Source organism: Tyto alba, unplaced genomic scaffold (assembly GCF_018691265.1).
Source record: "Tyto alba isolate M040663 unplaced genomic scaffold, T.alba_DEE_v4.0 Super-Scaffold_42, whole genome shotgun sequence".
In the NCBI taxonomy this organism is placed as follows: domain Eukaryota; kingdom Metazoa; phylum Chordata; class Aves; order Strigiformes; family Tytonidae; genus Tyto; species Tyto alba.
Window position 1 is genome coordinate 12,906,224 of NW_024881318.1, and position 19,970 is coordinate 12,926,193.

A 19,970-nucleotide genomic window follows, 5' to 3' on the forward strand; every position below is an offset into this window, starting at 1 on the left:
CTTGTGGGTCAAGATAAGGGCAGGTAGATCACTCACCAATTATCACAGGCAAAACAGACTCACATTGGGGAAATTAATTTATTACCAATCAAATTAGAGTAGGATAATGAGAAATAAAACTAAAACTTGAAACACCTTCCCCTCATGTCTCCTTTCTTCCAGGGCTCAACTTTACTCTGATTTTTCTACCTCCACCCCAGCAGTGCAGGGGGATGGGGCATAGGGGTTGCAGTCAGTTCAGTTCATCAGCTGTTGTCTCTGCCACTCCTTCCTCCTCAGCAGAGGACTCCTCACACTCTTCCCCAGCTCCAGCCTGGGTCCCTCCCACAGGGTGCAGCCCTTCAGGAACAGACTGGTCCAGCATGGGCCCCCCATGGGGTCACAGCTCCTGCCAGCAAACCCGCTCCAGCATGGGCTTCTCTCTCTGTGGGGCCACCGGTCCTGCCAGGAGCCTGTTCCAGCGTGGGCTTCCCAGGGGGTCACAGCTTCCTTTGGGCATCCCCCTGCTCCAGCATGGGGTCCTCCATGGGCTGCAGGTGGAGATCTGCTCCACCATGGGCCTCCGTGGGCTGCAGGGCACGGCCTGCCTCACCACGGGCTTCATCATGGGCTGCAGGGGAATCTCTGCTCCAGCACCTGGAGCACCTCCTGCCCCTCCTCCTTCACTGACCTTGGTGTTTGCAGAGTTGTTTCTCTCACATATTTTCTCTCACATATTCTCACCCTGCTCCCTGGCTGTAGTTGCCCTTGCACAGGTTTTTTCCCCTTTCTTAAATACATTATCCCAGAGGTGCTGCCACCGTCACCGATGGGCTCAGCCTTGGCCGGCGGTGTGTCCATCCTGGAGCTGGCTGCATTGGCTCTGTCGGACACGGGGGAAGCTTCTGGCAGCTTCTCACAGAAACCACCCCTGCAGCCCCCCCGCTACTAAAACCTTGCCATGCAAACCCAATACAATTATTTAAATATAATAAACCATGCTAGATCTCTGGTTGGAAATTATACTGCAGTTTGAGTGGAAGTGAAATATAATTTCTTTCAACCCCCATGTAGCCTACAAAGCTATATTTTTACCTGGTTACAATTATATTCCTGCATTGAATTAATTTCCTGTGGAAAAAAACAAAACAAAACACCAGAGTTCTCCAGATGCTACCATGGAGCAAGCATGCAATGACATGTATTTACGACCTCTGTATGTCTTGGCAGATTTTGGGAGAGATAACAGCATTGACTGGGATAGAAGAATGCTGCAAGGTGACCAAGAGGAGCCAACTGTTTTCCTCTAGGTGCTTTATTCTGCACTTCTCAGCTGTGCTTCTGCACAGCAGCAGCTACATGCTGGAAATTTTAGTCTAAGAAAAGCCTTATTCTCTACATATGTTATCAGTTTTAGAAGTATCCAGCCATACAGGGGGCAATAATGGATCATTATTGCTCACAATAATGCTCACATAAAACATCTCAGATTATGCACCCTGTCATATTACAAACAGTTTCAAGTAACATGTGAAGTACCTGCACTGCAAGGGTAGTAGCATGGGGGACAACTGTAGAAACTGATTCCAAGCACTATCGCAGAAAAAAACCCCCACAAAGTTCCCTTTGTTCCCATTCTTCAATATTCATTATTATTCACTAAAACTACTGCTCAGTCCTTCCTACCCCATCTTGTCCCAATTTTCGTAGCCTCTAAGGAAAAGCATTTTCTGTTGAGCAAAATGGTCTCCATCAGAGACTGCAACAACAGTAACCTTCACTGGCACTGAAGGCAGTCTGGGAAGTTGAGTATCAGATCCAAGAGCCTGCTTCGCTGTACCAACAGAGTTATGCATGTCACAGATCGGTCCCTCCAACTCTGAACTGGCCCTGTGAAACAAAGGTTAGACCTCTTAGAGACATCATGCCTATAAGGTACACCAAGGCAGGGTTTTAGATGATCAGGTAAGACACACTTGCATGCCCATTGCAAGGAAGGGTCAACAGCCAATGACTTTGGCCATGCCACCAAACATTTTCTGCATCAGGGACATGAACAGCTGAAAGAAGCAGTACAACTGTCTCTAAAGACCTCTGCATATCTGACTCTTAAAATTACTCCTGCCTGCTCAGCATTATACTGATCTATATCTAATGCTGTTGGTTCTGGTACAATACAGAATATCCTGCAAATGCCTGAAACCACTTGGCCTTTAATTGTCCCACTGGGAGTTGCTAGTCAAAGCTTAAGGCCAACAAGCTGGCCTTTTAATGACAAACACCTCAAACAACTCTATAAGTCTTTAAAGGACAAAATGGTTCAATGAAATGGTAGCATCTTCTCCTATGCACCAAACCCATGGACAATGAACATTGCTAGCATTCCTTTTAATGTTCACACAAGCGCTACTATCTTGAACTTGTTAATTTTAAAGAAAATCCTCACAGTGCTCTGATAGACAAATTTCTTGGCACTACAAAAATAAATCTGCAATCCCCATTTAAAAAAAACAACCACACAAAAAAAATTAAGTGCACCTGAACACACCCAGACACAATGCTTATATTTTAATACGAACATCCCCATACTATAAAGGTGGTTAACAGTAACAGAGGAGCTCTTCTCCCCTGCATGGCTAAGCAATCCTAGAAAGAGAATCCCTTCTAAGTCCCACGTTACACCCACCCACTAGAACAGGCAAGAATGCCAACTCTAACAGGACTGCATTCAGAGCTTTTTAGAAAGCTTAATCATCACCTTTGACATCAATTGGGTCAGCAGAAGTTCGTGCTTTCTGAAACCTGCCGGAGAGCAAGACAGCTCACTTACCATTGTATATGGGGTTTGCGCATCACAGTTTTGGTAGCGGAAGGGCTACAGGGGTGGTTTCTGTGAGAAGCTGCCAGAAGCTTCCCCCGTGTCCGACAGAGCCAATGCAGCCAGCTCCAGGATGGACACACCGCCGGCCAAGGCTGAGCCCATCGGTGACGGTGGCAGCACCTCTGGGATAATGTATTTAAGAAAGGGGAAAAAACCTGTGCAAGGGCAACTACAGCCAGGGAGCAGGGTGAGAATATGTGAGAGAAAATATGTGAGAGAAACAACTCTGCAAACACCAAGGTCAGTGAAGGAGGAGGGGCAGGAGGTGCTCCAGGTGCTGGAGCAGAGATTCCCCTGCAGCCCATGATGAAGCCCGTGGTGAGGCAGGCCGTGCCCTGCAGCCCACGGAGGCCCATGGTGGAGCAGATCTCCACCTGCAGCCCATGGAGGACCCCATGCTGGAGCAGGGGGATGCCCAAAGGAAGCTGTGACCCCCTGGGAAGCCCACGCTGGAACAGGCTCCTGGCAGGACCGGTGGCCCCACAGAGAGAGAAGCCCATGCTGGAGTGGGTTTGCTGGCAGGAGCTGTGACCCCATGGGGGGCCCATGCTGGAGCAGTGTGCTCCTGAAGGGCTGCACCCTGTGGGAGGGACCCAGGCTGGAGCAGTTCGTGAAGAGCTGCAGACTGTGGAAAGGACCCACATTGGAGAAGTTCATGGAGGACTGTCTGCTGTGGGAGGGATCTGGTCCTGGAGCATGGAAATAGGGTGAGGAGTCCTCCCGCTGAGGAGGAAGGAGTGGCAGAGAGACTGTGTGATAAACTGAACTGACTGCAACTCCTATTCCCCAACCCCCTACTCTGCTCGGGGGGAGGAGGTGGGGAAGTTGGGAATAAAATTGAGCCTTGGAATAAAGGAGGTATGGGGGGAAAGTGTTTTAAGATTTAGTTTTATTTCTCGTTATCCTACTCTGATTTGATAGGTAATAAATTAAATTAATTTCCCCAATGTGAGTCTGTTTTGCTTGTGATGGTAACTGATGAACGATCTACCTGCCATCATCTTGATCCATGAGCCTTTTTTTATATTTTCTCTCACTTGTCCGGTTGAAGCAGGGGAGTGATGTGGCAGCTTTGGTGGGCACCTGGCATCCAGACATGGTCAACCCACCACAATAATATATGATGATGCGTAGCTTTTTATATATTTATTAGGCAGAGAATGCCTTGACCGCTATACTTTTTGTTTCATTATATCCAGGTCTTCTAAAGCAAACCCTGACAAGGGGCAATTTCTGTAAGTCAACATCAATTCTGTTAATTGTTCGATTTTGGGAAAATTTTACTCTGCATGTTGGATGGAGTCATAACGAAGATAGAGACCTATGGTTGTCAGACAAATCTTTCAGCTGCTGAAAAAACAAACCTCTGAAGTACTTTGACAGTGTCTAGTCTGCAGTTGTTGTTGCAAAGTGATGAAACAGCATAAACTTTTTCAGTGTCTGAAGCTTTTAACTATCAACAAAAGTTGGCTGTTTTGTTTAGTTCCTGATGCCAGATGAACGTTTAGGACCTACAGTTCTGTAAGGGCTCTTTCTGGAACCTAAGTGATATGTGAGCGGATGCAGGCAAGTCAACAAATGTGCAGTTTTTTGTTTTGTGGTATGGTAAAGAAAATGTTATATCAGTATTAATACTTATCAAAAAGTGTAAAGTTTTAGGGCTTCCTGAAAGACTGAAACTGGCTTTCCAGTTTTATGTACACCATCAGTGTGGCTGCAACAGAACTGCAAGATTGGAGAAACTGCATAGTTAATGATACCTGCTCTCAGGTTTGCCAAATGGCATGCAAACAGAACTGCTTCGAGTTGATACTGTCAGACAAAGTTCATGCTCATACGCTGAAAATGTCTGTTTCCAGCAGCAAAACATTCTCTAGTCTTGGTACCCATGAAAGACACTGCTCTAATGTCTGTGTAAAATTAAGCAAAGGATGTGTTTCTGCAGTGCAAATCTTAACTTTCTGTGTGCATAAACATGATTTATTTAAAAATAATGGTCTACTGTGTCAGTATAACTTGGTGCAAAAAAAAACAGGTAAGGACGCTGCTTCTGTTCTAGGAAACTTTGAGAAATCTTTATTGAATTTATCTACTAAATGTTATTTGCAAGCTCAAGAGGACAAGAAGAAAGCTGGTTTGTTCCCTTATTGAATCAAGACAAGGTAAAACTTGTAGGTAGAGCACTATTTAAATCATCCTACTTGGTACCAAGTGTGTGTGTGACTTTCTGATGCTGACTGATAACCTGACAAGGAATAATGCATCTGTAGACTAGTGTGAGTACCAGCAAGGCTGTTATCTTATACTTGAGCATCTGTTAATTCATAATCACATCTACTTTATCACCACTAGAGGCTCCTCCAAGTCATGGTTTGGATAAGTTTGTGTCAGGAAGCAGCTCATGCTTTAATTATCATGCAGATGTCTGAATCTCAGTGTAACATCTCTTTACAAGCAATGAATTTTTCTTAAATCAAAATAATCAGTCATTCTCTTGATGGTATGGTTGAACCTGAATCATCAATTTCAAATAGTTACTGATCATTAACTAATGCTGAACTGTAAAGTGATGTTGACTAGAAGCTTGTAGTATTGCTTGCTAGTAACTGGAAGAAACAAGCATGAAAATATTTGTAATGATGAGTGTGGGTAAATAACTTTATTTTAAAATCAACATATCTTATCCTGTCATAGTTAGGACTATAATTACCAACACTGATTATTTTAGGGTTCAAACACTTCCGTGTATGTCTGGGGTAGGTTTCCCATGGCAGGGTTTTACTTTTGTACACTCAAAACACTGTCAACTTTTGCTGCAAACTGATTATTACTGCATTGTAGTTTGATAGGGTGTAGGCACTGTGCATCAGGTACAGTGTGCTAAGATACAGGCTGTGATCAAATAGTCTAACAACATTAAGACTATATTTTTCAAGAATTAATCTCATAAGAACAGGAAAGGATATCATCGTGGGATTGTGGATAGCATGCAAACACAGATTAATTTTCTGTTCTTTGTCATCCTTGGGTTTTGGTAGCCTCAGTTTATTCCATATACAAGCAAGAAAGCCCTGTGCTCAGGTTTTAGGTTTTTGTGGATCCATGGGTATAATTTTTCTCTGAATGGAGTGAGAGAGAATCTAGTTCCCAAACTGACCCATGTGTATGCTACAGTTTTTGATCATGACAGCATGCTGGAGCACTGTATTGGAGCTATTGGAGACACAGCATGCATTTTTGTAGATTAAGCATCAGTGATCTCTGTCACATATGGTTACATGTGGTGATCCTATTTAGAAAGTCGAGGAACTTTCAGATGAGTCTTTGGAGGAAATCACCGTGACACTTTCTGTGAAGGCTTCAGAATAAGAGGGTGCTGTGTGGCTACTGGCATACACATGAGAACCTACTGGAAGGTTAATCTTTATTATCTGTTTCTATAGCATTCAGTTAGTGTTCTTAAATTTCAAAACCTTAAAGGAAGCAAAGGGGTGAAGCTGAAAAGTAAGTTATCCAGAAATCACCAGAAGATAGATACCAGAGGGTCTAAGTAGAAAGTGATGTTTCACAGTAGAAAATTTGCTCTGTCTTGAAGTTCTCTACTTTTTTTTTTTTCTTGATGTATCACCTGTTCCCACAAATCTCCATAGCTATAGATATTGCACCTCTTGCAAGAGCTCGTACTGTCAGTTTGCTACTGTGTTTTATCTTGTTGTTCAACTTAGACTGCCCTGTTCTTTTTTCCCCACTGTTGTGTTTGGAGGCCTTTCTTCATCCACACTCCAGTACTCACTGAAATCAGACTATCAGTCTACCATAGATCTTGTCTTCTCTTCCCTGGTATGCTGCTTATGGGTGAGCCCTTATCTGCCACACAAATTTGTTCTGAAGTTAAGTCAAATATGCCACTTCAAATCAAGAATAATATCTGACATACTTAAATACAGGAAGAAAAAATTAAATTTTAATTTCCCCCCCAGTTTCTTTCTTGGTACTGGTAGGCAATACTTCACAGTATTGTTGCTATTTAAGGGTTGCTTTTTGTCACACAATTGTACAATTTTCTTATGACCTTCCTATAAGATCCAGCTTTCCCTGTCGAAATGATCAGATCCCTTGTCTGTATTCTCATTGTACATCTGTCTCATTAAATTTCTGTCTTGACCTTGAAATCCTTTTGACCTGTGGTAGTCTGAAATGGTTCTTCCTGACTGCTACTCTTGCCCTGTTTGCCTTCAAACTTAATATAAATGGTTACAATTAATTAGATACAAGCTAGGATTTCAAGGATGTTCATTCATGTACCAAGACTAGCTTGATTGCGCTGGTTCTGCTTTTATCAGAAATATAAAGGATACCTCAAATATCTGTGCTGCACTGCAGATGAATCAACCTGCTTTGCATCCTTTTGCTGTCTCTTTCAGGAGATATTTCAAAAAACTGATGATTCTGGCCTTATCTAGATGTCATGTTAGTCACTGACGTGGCAACTAGTTGAAATATAGGTAGAAATATCAATGCTGGCTTTTATTTCAGTGTTGTACTTTCTTATATATCCAACTGGCCTGAAAGATGTCTTTCTAAGCATCTGTGTGTTAATGATGATCAAGAACAACCATTTTGTAGATGGTTCTTCTCTAGCTGTGTGTTACTAGCTTTTTAAATGGAGCATGGTGGTTATAGCAGGGAGGTGACTTTGTGGTTATCTGCAGGAGAAGAGAACTGTGTGTGAGGGGATGTGTTCTTCAGTAGTCTTTTCCTTAGGGCCATGTTGGGAGCGTAAGGTCTATATGGTACCTAACACAAAGCAACTGGAGGTGTGGTTCAAGCAGGGGTACTTTGGAGCCACTGAAGGCCAAATCAGTTGTGTCTTGTCCTTGTGACTGCAGCAGCAGTGCTGTCTGATCGGCTTTTTTTTTTTTTTTAAGCAGATGTTAAGCATAAGAGCAAGTCTTCTGTCTAGTGTAATGCACCTGTTGCAAATGTATTTGCAGGAGCTGGTACTGTGGCAGATTTGGGCTGTTGACTGCTGATTTTGTCCACTAGCCCAGGCAATAGTACTTTGTAGTGTGAGAAGTAGCAGCTTAATACTCTGCAGATGTCAGCGATCTGCCTCGGTGTTTTGATTTTAGACTTAAGGTGGGTGTCCGTGTGTTAAAGTTATCAAATGAATTAAACATACCATTTGAATTGGGGTCCCTTTCCTTAGTAAACCAAAGCTCATATTGAGACTTCAGCACTTCAGTAATAATATTGTAGATTTTGGGGGAATTTATCTTGCTTTGAAAAACTAAATCTGAGATCTGAGCTAGGATTAATCCTTCTTTAATTCTTATCCCTTGCAGTGCAGTTTACTGTCAACCAAGTTATTGTTGCTCATGCATAAAGCTACACCAGTTGTAATGGTGTGAGCTCCAACTCATCTAAAGCACAAGGCAGGGATGAAAGGAGGTAGAGAATGATAGAATGCTGAATGCCTCTTGAATTTGGCTCCTCACTAGCAAAACAACTCCCAAAACCTGTTACTGCAGAAACAATAGCCTTAGGAGCAAGGATGAGTATGTATCAGCTATTGCACTTTAGCCTAAACTTTTAACGTGATCTGTTTGAAGCAGCAGATGATGATGGAGCTGACAGGTGCATCATTATGCAATAATGTGAAAATATGCTTTTGTGTCTTAAACATAGGCTTCTCACTAGCGAATACCTTCTGACATAGTGCTGGTTCCTTTGGTAGACGGGAGGATTCTGGGTGGGGAAGCAGCTTGCACAGTTGTATCAGACCTCACTGGCTCATGCAGGATTACAGTCATTTTGCAGACCGATCATACACTGAAGCGGTACATAATACAGTTGTATCAGTATAGGATTATAAATCTAGAGTAATACAGTGCTGATAGTGTCTCCACACTAGGAGAGGATGCTGCTATATTTAAGCTCTTTGGTTGCAAGTGGTACAGCCTAGTGGATTTGCTTACTACTACTGAGTAAGTGTTACCCGTGTCCCCCTAGATTTACTGCCTGTGACCAGCTCCAAACAGGAGGATTTATGATTAATAATGCAGTGGCTGAAAAACAGGTATTAACTACAATTCCTAGGTGCTGCTGTTTGGTTTCTAGAAACCTATATCCCTTGTTTAAATAAAGGCTAGTATGCCAGCTTGAAGTCTAGTCAGAAGAACTGTTGCCTGCCACACTGAGAAAGGCAAAGTTGTGTAACACTGCAGCACAGTGCTATGGTTTACACTTGCAATGCTATAAATATTCCTTTCCTCTTGCTGCTTATGCAAGATGTGACTGCATGAAGACCTGCCCTGTGTTTTTAGCAGAACATGTGACTGGCTGTCCCTTGAGGAGAGCTTTCCTCTTGCATCCAGCCCAGCTTGCATATGAAGAGAATCAAGGCCATTAGTCATTCACTGACTCATGAATGGTGCTTGTTTAAAGAATTGTCTAAAAATAGTTAAAAACAGGCTGAAGGAAAGGCTGTTCATATATTGAGCTATCTTGGACATCTCTTCACTCAGCAGATGCAAATGGTATGGCTTGCTTCACAGAACAGTGAAGCAATCTGCTGTGTTTTGGTGAGTATGCAAATGGAGAAATGAATAGGTGAGATCATAAAAACTTTGTCAAGCCTAATAAACGCTGTGAAACTAGGATAAGCTTTGGTCATGATTGTAGTTCAGTTTGCCCAAATTCAAGTAGAGATAGCTAGGGTAAGTCTGGAGTATATCCTCCCGTCTCGTGCTCAACCATTCCATAGACATGCCTGTGTGTAAATCTGCTTCAAGAATGTAAATGGCTTACCCAGGTTGTGAAAGTTCAAAATATGAGCTTGAACAGGATGCTGAAGTTGTTGTACGCTAATGCAGTTCTTAATAAAAGACAGTCTTCTGGACCCTGAAGCCTGGCAAGTGGAGGCAGGTGCCCAGAGTGTCAACCACATACACACTTAACTGGAGGACTTTCACACACGCTGCCAGATATGTCAGTAATGCAGCATGATACTTTGAATAAGTAGCCTCAAATATTCCTGCCACTGCTCCAGCAAAACTCTATTTTTGCAAATGGATGGAAAGTTGCTTTTTTTGAAGTGGACACAAACTATTTCTAGAACAGCTCTGCTAGTGTTAGAGCTTTACTAGTTCAGGTATCAACATCCTTAGTTACACCTGCTGTGGGGCTATTTCCAGTGCCAGCTTCTTTTAAAGCAGAGATCTAAGAGGAGATATATGCGTATGATTTGGAGTAAACTTTTGTGCAGTATTGCCAAGTATCTTTGGCTTTTCCAGCAAGTATTAGACACTACAGAGAGACTTAAGTTTCACACATTTGGAGTTATTCTTCCTGTTTTGTCCAAATGGGGAAGTGTGTTTGTACAGATATAGATGAGAACTGAGTCATCCGTTTCTGCCCGGAAAATAGTCACACCGACTAGCTTCTCTGCACAACACACACACAGTGAGCCTGATTTCAAGCCACACAACTTGTGTACAGTCTGTGGGCAACCAGAAGGTGTCAGACCCAAGAGCACAGTCTCAACACGAGGCCTTCAATGATAGCAGAAGTATCCTCACATCTGGACTGTCATATTCTCTAGTATATTCAATCTTAATTTTTTTTGCCCCTAATTAGGTGTGATCCTGGAATGGCGGTTGCACTGGGGGCAGAATCTAGTAATATTTCACCATGGGAATTCCTGGGAAAATACAGAAACTTGAATATGATGTCAGTTTTCTCATGTGGAAATCTGAAATTACTTTAGTGCTCAGCTCCCTGTGGTCAAAACTCAGCAAAGCTGTTGAGCTGGCATCTTGCCCTATGGAAGAGGACCAAGTAGTTTTGTTTGGTGTTAGGTCTTACATAGCTGCTGCTAGTTGCCTTTTCTGTGGTAGACAAATGCAAAAACTGAGGGAAAATGGACAAGTTACAAGAAATACATGAATGGCTCAGGATGCCACTGTTTCTTGTTGGATGCTGCATCTCCTGCAATTGCTGAAATGTCAGTGTTTTCTGTAGCATTGTGTGAAGTCCAACTGGCAATAAAAGTAACAGAAGTGAACCTGGTAGTTGTTAGCCTAATGTAGGTGAGTGTTCCTGTAATCTGCTCCTTTGCTTGAGCTCTGAGGGTACTGACCTGCAGTTTTGGGGAAATATTGTCTAAGTAACATGGCTTTGTCTTAGACTTCCGACTCCTTAGAATAAATCCCTATCCCCGTCTGGAAATGCTTTTGGTTTGCCACTATCAGCCTGGGACATAGAACCAAGGCAAGAAAAACCTCTCTGTCAAGCCATGGGCACTGCAGGACTGACTTGTGCACAGCTGGAGACGGGCACCTACCTCACCCTGTGCTGGTGGGGCTGTGCTTGGTTGTGCGACAACAGAGAGGAACAGCTTCAGGAGTGTGCAGCTGGGGGCCTCTGGCCAAGGGAAACATTTTGCTTGGCTTCCAGCCTGTCCCAAGGTTTCTGCCCTGCAAGCGCTCCACACAAGAGCGTTAACAGCTGCCCTGTCTGAAGCTGGATGCTCCCTGGCTCAAGAGTATGGACAGTGAGTGTTTCCAGCCAGAGCCAAAGTGATTGTCGCATGGTTCGGACTGAATAGCACAATTAGCTGGGCGAGACTGTCCCTGCAGTAAAACCCACTACAAGAAAGAATTAACTTCTCTGACTGCTGAACTGCTTGAGATCCTAAACACAGCTGACGTGTGCAGGCTAACTTAGTCTCTAGGTGAGTAGCAGCTGCCATGAGCAGTTAACATCATGAAGGCTATAACCTCCAGGCTGAACTTTTAGGTTATCAAAGGGAGACAATATTAAAAAAGCAACACAAAATAAAAATCCTTTTGTTTCTTTTGAGTAATGTTAGAAAATGGTTTGGTTTCCAGGCACTGCTTGTTCTAACTTAATTGTTCAGAGCAGTTTTATTTACTCAGATCCCTTGAGAGATGGCCCAGACAGCAGGACTGTGAATGCATGGGATCACAGGAACTTGGATATAAATCAGCTTAACAGGGCTGTAGTAAATTCCCCACATATCATTCAGCTCAACTATGGTTTCATATCTATTGTTAGTTCTGATTTCAGATCTGAGGAGCAAAAGACTAATATGTGGGTGAAAACCCTTTTTTTAAAAGTATAATTGTAACTTTGCCATCATAACACAGGCTTTCTGCTTTGGTCTGGGTTGGATGACTTAACAGTCCTAGCTTTATGAACATAGCTACATGGACAGATAAATATTGAATAACAATTTACGGTTAAAAGAAGTTTTGGTAAAAAGTTTATACTTTTTACTCTAGTTTATACCAGAAGTTTATACCAGAAGAGTCTTCCACTGGAAATGATAGTTTTCAGTAATGCCCCATGTAACTAAATTAGGAAGTGTATGAAAGATATGATCTAGTGCGAAACAAGAATGGGCTCCTGCCTGTCAAACCCGTCTCTGATTGTATAAGTTAACATTATTTCTTGACTCATCTTTGCCCTACTGACTTGTGGCTCTGTTTCTTGTTTAAAAGCCTCATGTCCTTTTTGAGAGATCTAGTTCACTCTTCACATCCAGGTCTTTGTGATTTAAATTCCTTTTGAAACAGCACAGGTAATACTGAATATAAAGGGTTTGCTGCTGTTAGTGTTCATACGGCCATTGCAGCAGCAAGTGAGTTTTCAGGACTCTCAGGACTTCACTGACCTGGTCACTTATCTTCTAACTTGGATCAGAGATGTGATGGTGGTTCTCTAAAACCACAACAGATGTCAAAAACATTGACATGGTGCTGCTGGGAAATGAAGCCGGCACTGGTCTTAAAATACCAAGCTGGAGCCCAGCTCTGCCACAAGAAATTACTTATCTCCTAAGTAATAATATCTGCAGCTGAAATAGCAGTATTGGTCCTACATTCATTTTTACCTTGTCAAATAGTTGACAGTTCAATGCGTCTGGCTTTAATTCTGCTTTACAGGTTCTGAAGCTGGATGATATTGAGGTGCTTTAAATCCCATTGATGTGAGAAACAGGCTGCTAGTACTTAACTGCTGACCTCTACTGAATGTGTTTTCCAGCACATAGTATTTAATACTGCATGCACTAATCCAGGCTTAATGTGGAAGAGGAGAATCCATTAGATGAATTGTATAAATGCCTGATGCGCTAGAAGCAGTAAAGGGCATTTTGTGGATCAGATATTAACACCTAACCCGGTAGTGATCTGTAGTTCCTGTTGAGTTTCTTGCGTGTCAAATGTACAGTGCAGTTAGCAGCACGCTGGCAGGAGCCATTCATTAGGTGTGCAGCTGCGGGAAGTGATGGTGTGCACAGGGAGGAGCCTAGTTACGCCTGTAACTTGTGCTGTCTCCAAGTGTTGTGGCTCATGCTGGGGCAGGGTGGGTGGTCTTTAGGACACCTTGGTGGTATCTGCACAAGGAGTCAGTAGGAACTTGTCTGTGGACTGACTGGAGCAGATAATTATAAAAAAGCACAAAATAGTTAAAAGCTCAAACGCTTCCTCTGATCTTAAATACAGTTTGTAAAAGATGCTTAATTTCACCGATGCTGTGTTTTCATAGTGCTTGCATTAAACTTGTGATATTTTAAAATGAAAATTATCTTTAACTGGCACTTCTAGAAACACCAAGCAGGTGCAGTTGCTGTTGGCCACTGTAAAAGCTGCTGGTGCTCCTGACTTCCCCCGATCAGGTCAATTGTGATGCTGATGGCTTTCCAGGAAATTCGTGCTCTCCCCTGCATTGCCTCTCTGCAGTGGGCAGATAGGGTGCATTCACCATTCCTATCCTTGCTGCCTAAAAATCTGGGATCTAGGTTTTGCTAGCTTGAGAAGAGTAGAAGAAATTGGTGTCAAACTACAGAAGTGTCATATGCAGCTGGGCTGGAGTAAATGCTGAATTTCTAGACAGCTGAAGCTAGGAGGGAGTCCTGCCTGCATTAGTGCTCACTACTGAGAGGGATGTGATATGATATTAATATGGAAGTGTTGAGTCAAGTGCAGGGCAGGATCTCCAGAAACAAAGTCACTGTAGTAATTAATCATAGCAACTGAATCTGGACTTAACTCAGTGGTTGGTAGGAACATTAAGTTGGTATTTTCAGTCAAATAGCATTGTAGCTAGTAAGACTTTATTTTTCTGGCATATATATTTTTTGCTACGGTTTTGCCTTATCCAATTACAAATAAAATAACAAACCTGAAGTGCAGTTACTAATGAGGATGTGGGGGAGCAAGGCAGTAAAATAGGAAACAAAGTGACCATGCTAGTAGCAATGTTCTTAAAACACCTGTCCTGGTGTAACTTAGAGGCTGAAGCTCTTGTGCAGTAACTGTAAGTGCCTGTTAAGGGCTGAATCTTCTGCCAGGCAGGTCTATTCAATGTAACACCAGAGGAGTTTATTCTTTTTCTGGAGACTGCAAGTATGCCTAGTTATAAACTGGGAAACAGGGAATGAGTTGATAATATTGGTCTCCTTCCTGGCTATTGTGTATGTTCAGAGGTGTCAAAGAGCCACGGTGAGCAGGCAGCTAATGTCAGAACACTGAAATAGGATTTCTGTTCAGTTTAAGCTCAGCTAGAGGAGTCAAGCACATGGTGAATGCAATAACAGTTGGGTACTTGTAGGTGGGGGACTGAGCTGCATCTTTAGTCCTCCTAAATTAGTTTGACTGTAACTGAGCTAACAAGCTGCCCTAAAACTCTGCCACTCTCTTGTGCCTAGCAGCCTGTCTGAAATTACTAGAAATAAGCTCAGATAGTTGATTTGCCTTACATCAGTGAAATTGTAGGGAAGAAACCTTTCTGTGAGATCTAAGTTTATTGCATAATTTGGTCTTTTTGCCTCTTAATATGTTTAGAATTGGGCTTTTAGTGAAAAAGCTGACCTATAATTGTGGCTGTTGCTGCATCTTTCCAAGCAGTCTTGCAGCTTGTCTTGGAAATTCTTGTCTTGCTTAACCCACAGAAACTTAAACAGCATTCAGTGAGAGCAGATTGTGTTTACATAATTTCCCACGATTTCTCTCACAAAAGAGACATGGAGTAATTCTTTGAGACCTGTTTGTAATACCCTGAAAAAGCATTTGGTTTTGCTTTTCAGATTCTGGATGATTTCAACATAGAGACCTGAAAGTGGTTTTCTTTTTGTTTGGAAAAAATCCCTGCCTGTAATTCGGGGTTTCTTGTTCTGGTGGCTTTTAGCTCTGAAATCAAATTTGTAGAGAAACTTCACTTGCTTCATGCTCTGGTACAGCATCTTAGTGTGCTAAACACTTACAGGCTAGTTAGCAGTGGCTTATCAACAAGTAATGTGACTCTAAGTATGCCAACTTAGATCTCAGCTGCCTCCACATGAGAAAAGATTTCTCTAATTTCTCTCCAGTTGCGTTTTCTGGCACCAGAGCTCAAGAGGAATCCTTCGTGTGGCAAAACACCAGCTTTAATTCCATGATGATTGTCATTGCAGGCAGGCAGATAGCCCTTTTCTATTAGAGTTGTGACTGCAAAACAGGATTTAGAAGTTTGGAAGAGTCTTCTAGATCTACAGCTTTTGATTGAGTCTGCATCACATACAGAGACAATCACTGGTGCTTCAGGCTCAGCCTTTGCAGTGGTCTTCTTGAGACAAAACCCTCAGGGTTAGACAGTTTGAGAGCAGAGGGTTTTTACTGAGAGGAATGAGAGCTGTGTCCTCAGCTCCTTGACCTACCTATGTGGGATATAAACACGGTAATGCTAGTACACTTAAAAAGCAGTATGCCTTTTTTTCCTGTTGCCTGGAAACTATACCTGTGTAGAAGACATAGGTTCTGCCAGGAAATCTTGTAGCTAGCTCAACCCTGAGTTTTGTTGTCTCTTGCATTTTTTAATCTCAGTCCTTGGGCTGTTTAGCTGTCTTAGATCTCACAAAACTGCATGTAAGCACAGGAATGGGCTTTTTTGGGAAACTCCCAGTGTGGTACGGAGGAGTCTGCAGTTAGATGATGCAAGCACTCGAGTTGAAGTGAATCTGCTCTGCCCTGGGTAAATCTCTGCTCTGCTCCCAGAGCAGAGTGGCATGCTGTAGAGCCAGGCATGTCCTTGCTGCAGTAGCCGCTCCCTTCTGAGATGGTGTAGTGACATTCACTTGCTTTTCTTGGAGCAACGCCACTGGTGTAACTGACCTTAAACTGTGGGCTAGGATTGTTTAAGTGGATCATAAATCTTTTGGTTGTGAGCATGCCCTGGGAAATGACTGCGGAGTGAGGGCTCGGTGCTACTGTAACGTATCTACACATAGCCAGTATCACAAGCAGGCATGTACAGAACATAAAGCCACGTGAGCAGCTGAATTTGTTTCGTAAAGGTGAACAGACAACCTTTTCTCAGCTACCTGTCACTCTGGCCCCATAAAATTTGGGTTGCAAGGCAAAGGCATATGCTGATCAATAAGTAAAACTATAACCACGTACTTAATGGTTCAGCAATCCACTTTGGTTGCCTGCTTCTGTTTCTGGGGAATAAAACTTCCCATAGCTTGTTCTGTTGAACAAGGTCAGCACCCTGTGTCCAACTGGCATGGTTAGATGCTTAAGTGGAAGGGGGTGACCTGGGATTGGGATTCTGCTCTCATGATGTGCATCTCGCTTTTGGGATCTTTTCTTGCATTCTCAGTGAAATGTGAGCCTGGCTGAGGTGCAGGGACCAGGAGATACTTCTCTGGACATGCTGCGCTAGACTGGTGGTGGGACTTTCTTGGTGGATTGAGCAGTGCCAAGGGAAGGGTCTCTGCTCCACATTGCAGCAAGCAGTGTGTGAGACGCGCTTTCAGACGGGAGTGTTTTTGGCACTTAAGCAGTCCAGATTCAGCCTGCTTTCCTTCTGACTGGCTTTTCTGACTTCTGTGAACGGCAGGGTAGCACAGAGAAGTTAATATCCAGTTCTGGGATCTCTGCAGTCATCTCACAACGGACTCAGCTCAGAGTCTTGCCCCGCAGCTGGCTGCTGACCACTGGAAGATAATGTTTGCTATAATTGCCCATCACTATTTGGTTCATCAAGTTGCACTGATTTATTAAACAGACACAGATGGTATTCAGATCTGGGAAATGCTTGTGGTGGCAAGAAATTTTGTATTAGGGACACAGGTAGATGGGCCTGCTTAACTTGCACACAAGAAAGGCAAAAAAACCTTTGGATCCTAGTAGAGTAAGTATCTAACAAATTTTTCTTCTGCACAGAAATAGTAATTTAACATATTTGCACTGGCAAATGTAAAACAGGTCTTCACATTTGCAAAAATTTTTAGCCTGCTTCTGAACCCAGAAAAGCAGCAGTAGTATCTTGAGTTCCAGCTTTTCAAATCTATCTTACCCTGTTTAACAAGTTGTTGGATTTTGTTTCTTGACTTAGGACATGGTAGATGCCTTTTGCTTGTTTTCTGAGCATTATCAGTCCAGGTCAGTCCTGGTGTTTAGATTTTTCTTGTTTAGTTGGTGTTTTGCTCTTAAGAAATTGGGTGGAGTTATACTGTGGGGCCACATGGGTACTGGTGTATAAAATGAGTAATTTAATGGTCTTAATTGAAATAGTTTTTTCCAACTTTTCATTGTAATAGTTGCTTGTTGATGTCTTTTTTTGTTGTTGTTGTTTTGTAACTAAAATATATTGCTTTTTTCCAGGCTCATATTAAATTTCCTATCGACTATCCATATTCACCACCTACCTTCAGATTCCTGACCAAAATGTGGCACCCCAACATTTATGAGGTAAGGTGATTTTTAGATAACTTTTTCTCAGGCATGTGAGAAGGCTTTCTACTTCCTTAAATTTCTGGAAGTATTGAAGGTACTAAATGTCCCCACCTGTAACTAAAGTGGTTAGCTGTTTGTGTTAATGTCAGCTTCATGGTTGAACAGTCAAATCTAACATTGTAGGACGTAATGTTCTTGTAGGCAGGGATGGAGCTGTTCTCATACCTGCAAGTGCAGCAGGCAGCCCCAGCTGAAGTGGCATACCATGAGCATTGGCAATTTTAGGGGATTCTTAGATCAGAGCTGTTGTGTGGTGTCGTACCCTGCTGTGACACTTGGGCAACTAGTTGTTGTTTGTACTCAGTTCAAGTACACTTTAATTTGAGTGTATCCTACAAAACTGTGTGTTGAGACAAGAAATAATGGAGAAGTCTTCTGCAGCAGTCAACCTACAAATGAAGGGGTTTGGACTTGGGGTGCTCTGACTGCAGAAAAAAACAGAGCTGGGTTGGAGTCCAGCATCAGGAGTCATCATGCACTGCCCGGTCACCCTGGGAGCAGAGTGAACAGGTATCTCAGCACTTACTGTCTGCTAGCCAGTTTAAAGTGGCCCTTGGCTCAGGGCATGCATGGCTCACGTTCAGAGGGTAATGCTTTGGCTGTCAGGTCCATAATTGGATGTACAACATGATTGGATGGTACAACTAGATAGCAGGTCTAGAAGAGGAATGATTTAATATAGAAGCAATTGGTTCAAAATTACCAAATTTCACATTGCAGTGTTTGAAAGTCGAAGGCCTGTTTTCACTCAAAACTTGACTTCTAGTGGACGTCAGTCAAATCCTTGCTAAACTTTTGGATATCTTAGACAAGTGTCAGCCTGCTAGCAGTATTGGTTGAATAGTTTGAGGAGCTTTCAGAATGTTCCTATTGGTGCAGCTCTGTCACCTTATCACAGGTCTTCCTGTGAGAGATTCTGCAGGCTTCTTTTGGACTCACTTCAAAACAAGAATGTCACTTCTCTTCCTTGCTGCAAACGAAAATGCTTCAGTTGATGCCTTGGGCTTGGAAGGCCCTTTTCTAACAAGCTGTTGCTACTACATGTCCAGCCTAGAATGAGTACGCTTCAAATGTCATGGTGAAAAATGCACTGATGGCTTAATAATCAATGGCCAAAAGCCTCTCCAGAGTCCAGTGCAGAATGGGATAGTAACCAGCTTTAATTACTGGATGCTCAGGTGTCTTGCCCTAAGTGCAGAGACATCCTGAAACGAGTCATCTGACAGTATTCTGACTTGAGTTTTAGACTTGGCCCAGAGTCTTGTGAGTAGCCAAGCATGATGTTTCTCTTTAAGGGTCTATTTCAGTTACATGGGAGTTTGATCTATAAATAAAGACAACTTTGAGACCTGCAGGTTACTGCAGATCCATACTGTGGATGTTGATTCTGAATCCAGAAATTCTTATGCAGGAGGCAAGTGGGAAATAGTTACCAAATGGTATGTACAAAACGAGTCTTGGAAAGGACCTCTCCCAATCCTGGTGGGAAAGATGAGAAATTGGCTCTAGAAACAACTGAAGGTAGGAGGAGAAACTAACCCAAAGCTTGACGGGTGTATTTTGGGGTTACTCTTCAAATACTCCAGCTCTCAGCTTTGTACTTTGTGTTCGTAGCAGTGTTTCTTGGAGCTGAGGGAATCTGAAGCAGCTTGCAGGCTGTTTTGGAAACAACATTTAAGCAATGAAGATGAGCACTGGGATAACTCCAAATGAAACAGAGAATAAATCACCAAAGGGCTGGAGGCTTGAGGGTTTGTCAGGAGGAGGAAAAAAACCAAAACTTTCAGTGTAAGGAAGATGAAAGAAAGTAGCAGTTTACGGAATCTGCTGGTGGGACTGGATGGGGAGGCTGGGGCTGATGTTTCAGTTCTGAGCAATGAGACTTGAGTAACTTGTGTGTTTTCACTGTCTCAAGTTTAGTTGGGTCACCTAGCTGAATATTGGTAAAACTGCATTCATCTGTTTTTTATTTTTACGACACAACAGTTCTCAGTCTTAACAGAAGTATAGGCTATTTCCCACTGGCAAATGAATACCCTACCTTCCTTGTTTACATCTTTCAAAAATGTATGTAGGGAAGGGCTCTCTTCTTGACTATGCTGATCCCCTAAAACCTTGTGCTGATCTTGTCGGGCTCCATGGCACTGCTTAGCCCTTCCAGACTCTATTGCAGTGCTGTCCTGCTTGAATTCCCAAACATGTAACATTGACTGTTGCAAGAGGGAAGCTTCTCACATCCTTGCTTCCCTCTATATTTTCATATTTCCAAATACCTGCTCGTCCACATGCTGCTGATCTGATTGCTT

General features: G+C 42.8%; 1 protein-coding gene across 1 annotated transcript in view; it reads left to right on the plus strand.

Annotated features, from left to right (window-relative positions):
• The window catches only part of UBE2R2 (ubiquitin conjugating enzyme E2 R2), a 52,988-nt gene that overhangs the window by 23,927 nt on the left and 9,091 nt on the right, over nt 1–19,970 (plus strand). The window contains exon 2 of the mRNA XM_033011149.2: nt 17,533–17,619. Coding sequence (XP_032867040.2) covers nt 17,533–17,619 — 87 coding nt within the window. The remainder of the gene's footprint in view (nt 1–17,532; nt 17,620–19,970) is intronic.